At 40.9% G+C, this 1,246-nt stretch overlaps 1 protein-coding gene across 1 annotated transcript; it reads left to right on the forward strand.

Moving 5' to 3' along the window:
• The first annotated feature begins 477 nt into the window (after nt 1-477).
• On the forward strand, nt 478-972 carry LOC138903049 (uncharacterized). Its single transcript, XM_070190962.1, has one exon. The coding sequence runs from the start codon at nt 478-480 to the stop codon at nt 970-972; it is 495 nt and encodes a 164-aa protein (XP_070047063.1).
• The last annotated feature ends 274 nt before the right edge of the window (nt 973-1,246 follow it).

Consider the following 1,246-nt stretch of genomic DNA (forward strand, 5'->3'; position numbering starts at 1 on the left):
CGAGATGGGATGCAAATATTCCAATTGTTTTAAAAGTCATAAAGGTAATACTTGGCACCCTTTGATTGGCCGTTCTTCCAACGCATATAACCTTTTATCCGGTGTCGTATGAATGAACGGTTAAGTGCGTTGGAAACTACATTCCAAGACCTTCAAATTGATATATAATATGTCCTAAAAATACCTTATATAGCACACGAAATATATTTCTCAAAAACTCTGTTACATGGCAAATCCTTAGTCGGTGTTTCCGCAACTTTAATACGATTTTTCTCAAACTTCATATTTTCTATCCAAACATCATATATAGCCATTTTATGACTTTAAAATTATTTAAATCATGATTAACAAATCTCATATTCATTACGTCACCTTGGGACGCACAGGGTGTAACAGTATTTCAGTGAGAGCTTGAGTGGGGCATCCTTGGAATTGTATACTCGTCAAGATGTGAGTAAGTGGTATGCCTGGAATGACATGGCTCGAGATTTTGTTCGACATTTTCAGTACAATATAGACATTATCCCAGACTATTCCTCCATATCTAAGATTAAAAAGAAACCCGAGGAAAGTTTTAGGGAGTTTGGGCTCAGATGGAGGGAACAAGCTGCTCAGGTCAGTCCCCCATTTGATGAAGAAAAAAAAGTTAAGATTTTCCTACAAGCTCAGGGACCCACCTACTTCAGTCATTTGATCCCGGCTTTAGGTCAACCTTTCAATGATGTGGTAAAAATGGGGGAGATGGTAGAAGAAGGAATCAAGTTAGGCAAAGTCATGAGCTATGGTGTATTGAAAGATAATATAGAAGACATTCAGAATATCTCCATAAGTTTGGGTAGAAGGAAGAGAAATAGAAAAGATGTTGCTGAGCCTCGCCAACGACAAGATACAGTGGGCGTTCTTGCTCAACGCTTTCAGCCTCAACATCGACCCCATGAATATCCTCGTACTCCAGATAATCCTCCCCAATGATACTTCTCTCCACAAAATCCCCAAAGTCATACCTCACCCTCCCAATACTCTATCCACAATGCACCGCCATATGCTCCACATCCACAACACCCGCACCGGCCGGCACCACCTCCACAAATGTCTTACCCACCTCTACAAGCATATCAACCACCTACCTGCAAGAGGTTCCAACCGAGGCCGGAGTACAAAATGAAAAGGTAGCAACAAAAGGAAAAGTCTTTCACTCCTATCGGAGAATCATATGCCAGTTTGTTCCAAAAGTTGAGGCAATTGG

The sequence above is a fragment of the Nicotiana tomentosiformis genome, chromosome 12 (genome assembly GCF_000390325.3).
Source record: "Nicotiana tomentosiformis chromosome 12, ASM39032v3, whole genome shotgun sequence".
Taxonomy (NCBI): Eukaryota; Viridiplantae; Streptophyta; class Magnoliopsida; order Solanales; family Solanaceae; genus Nicotiana; species Nicotiana tomentosiformis.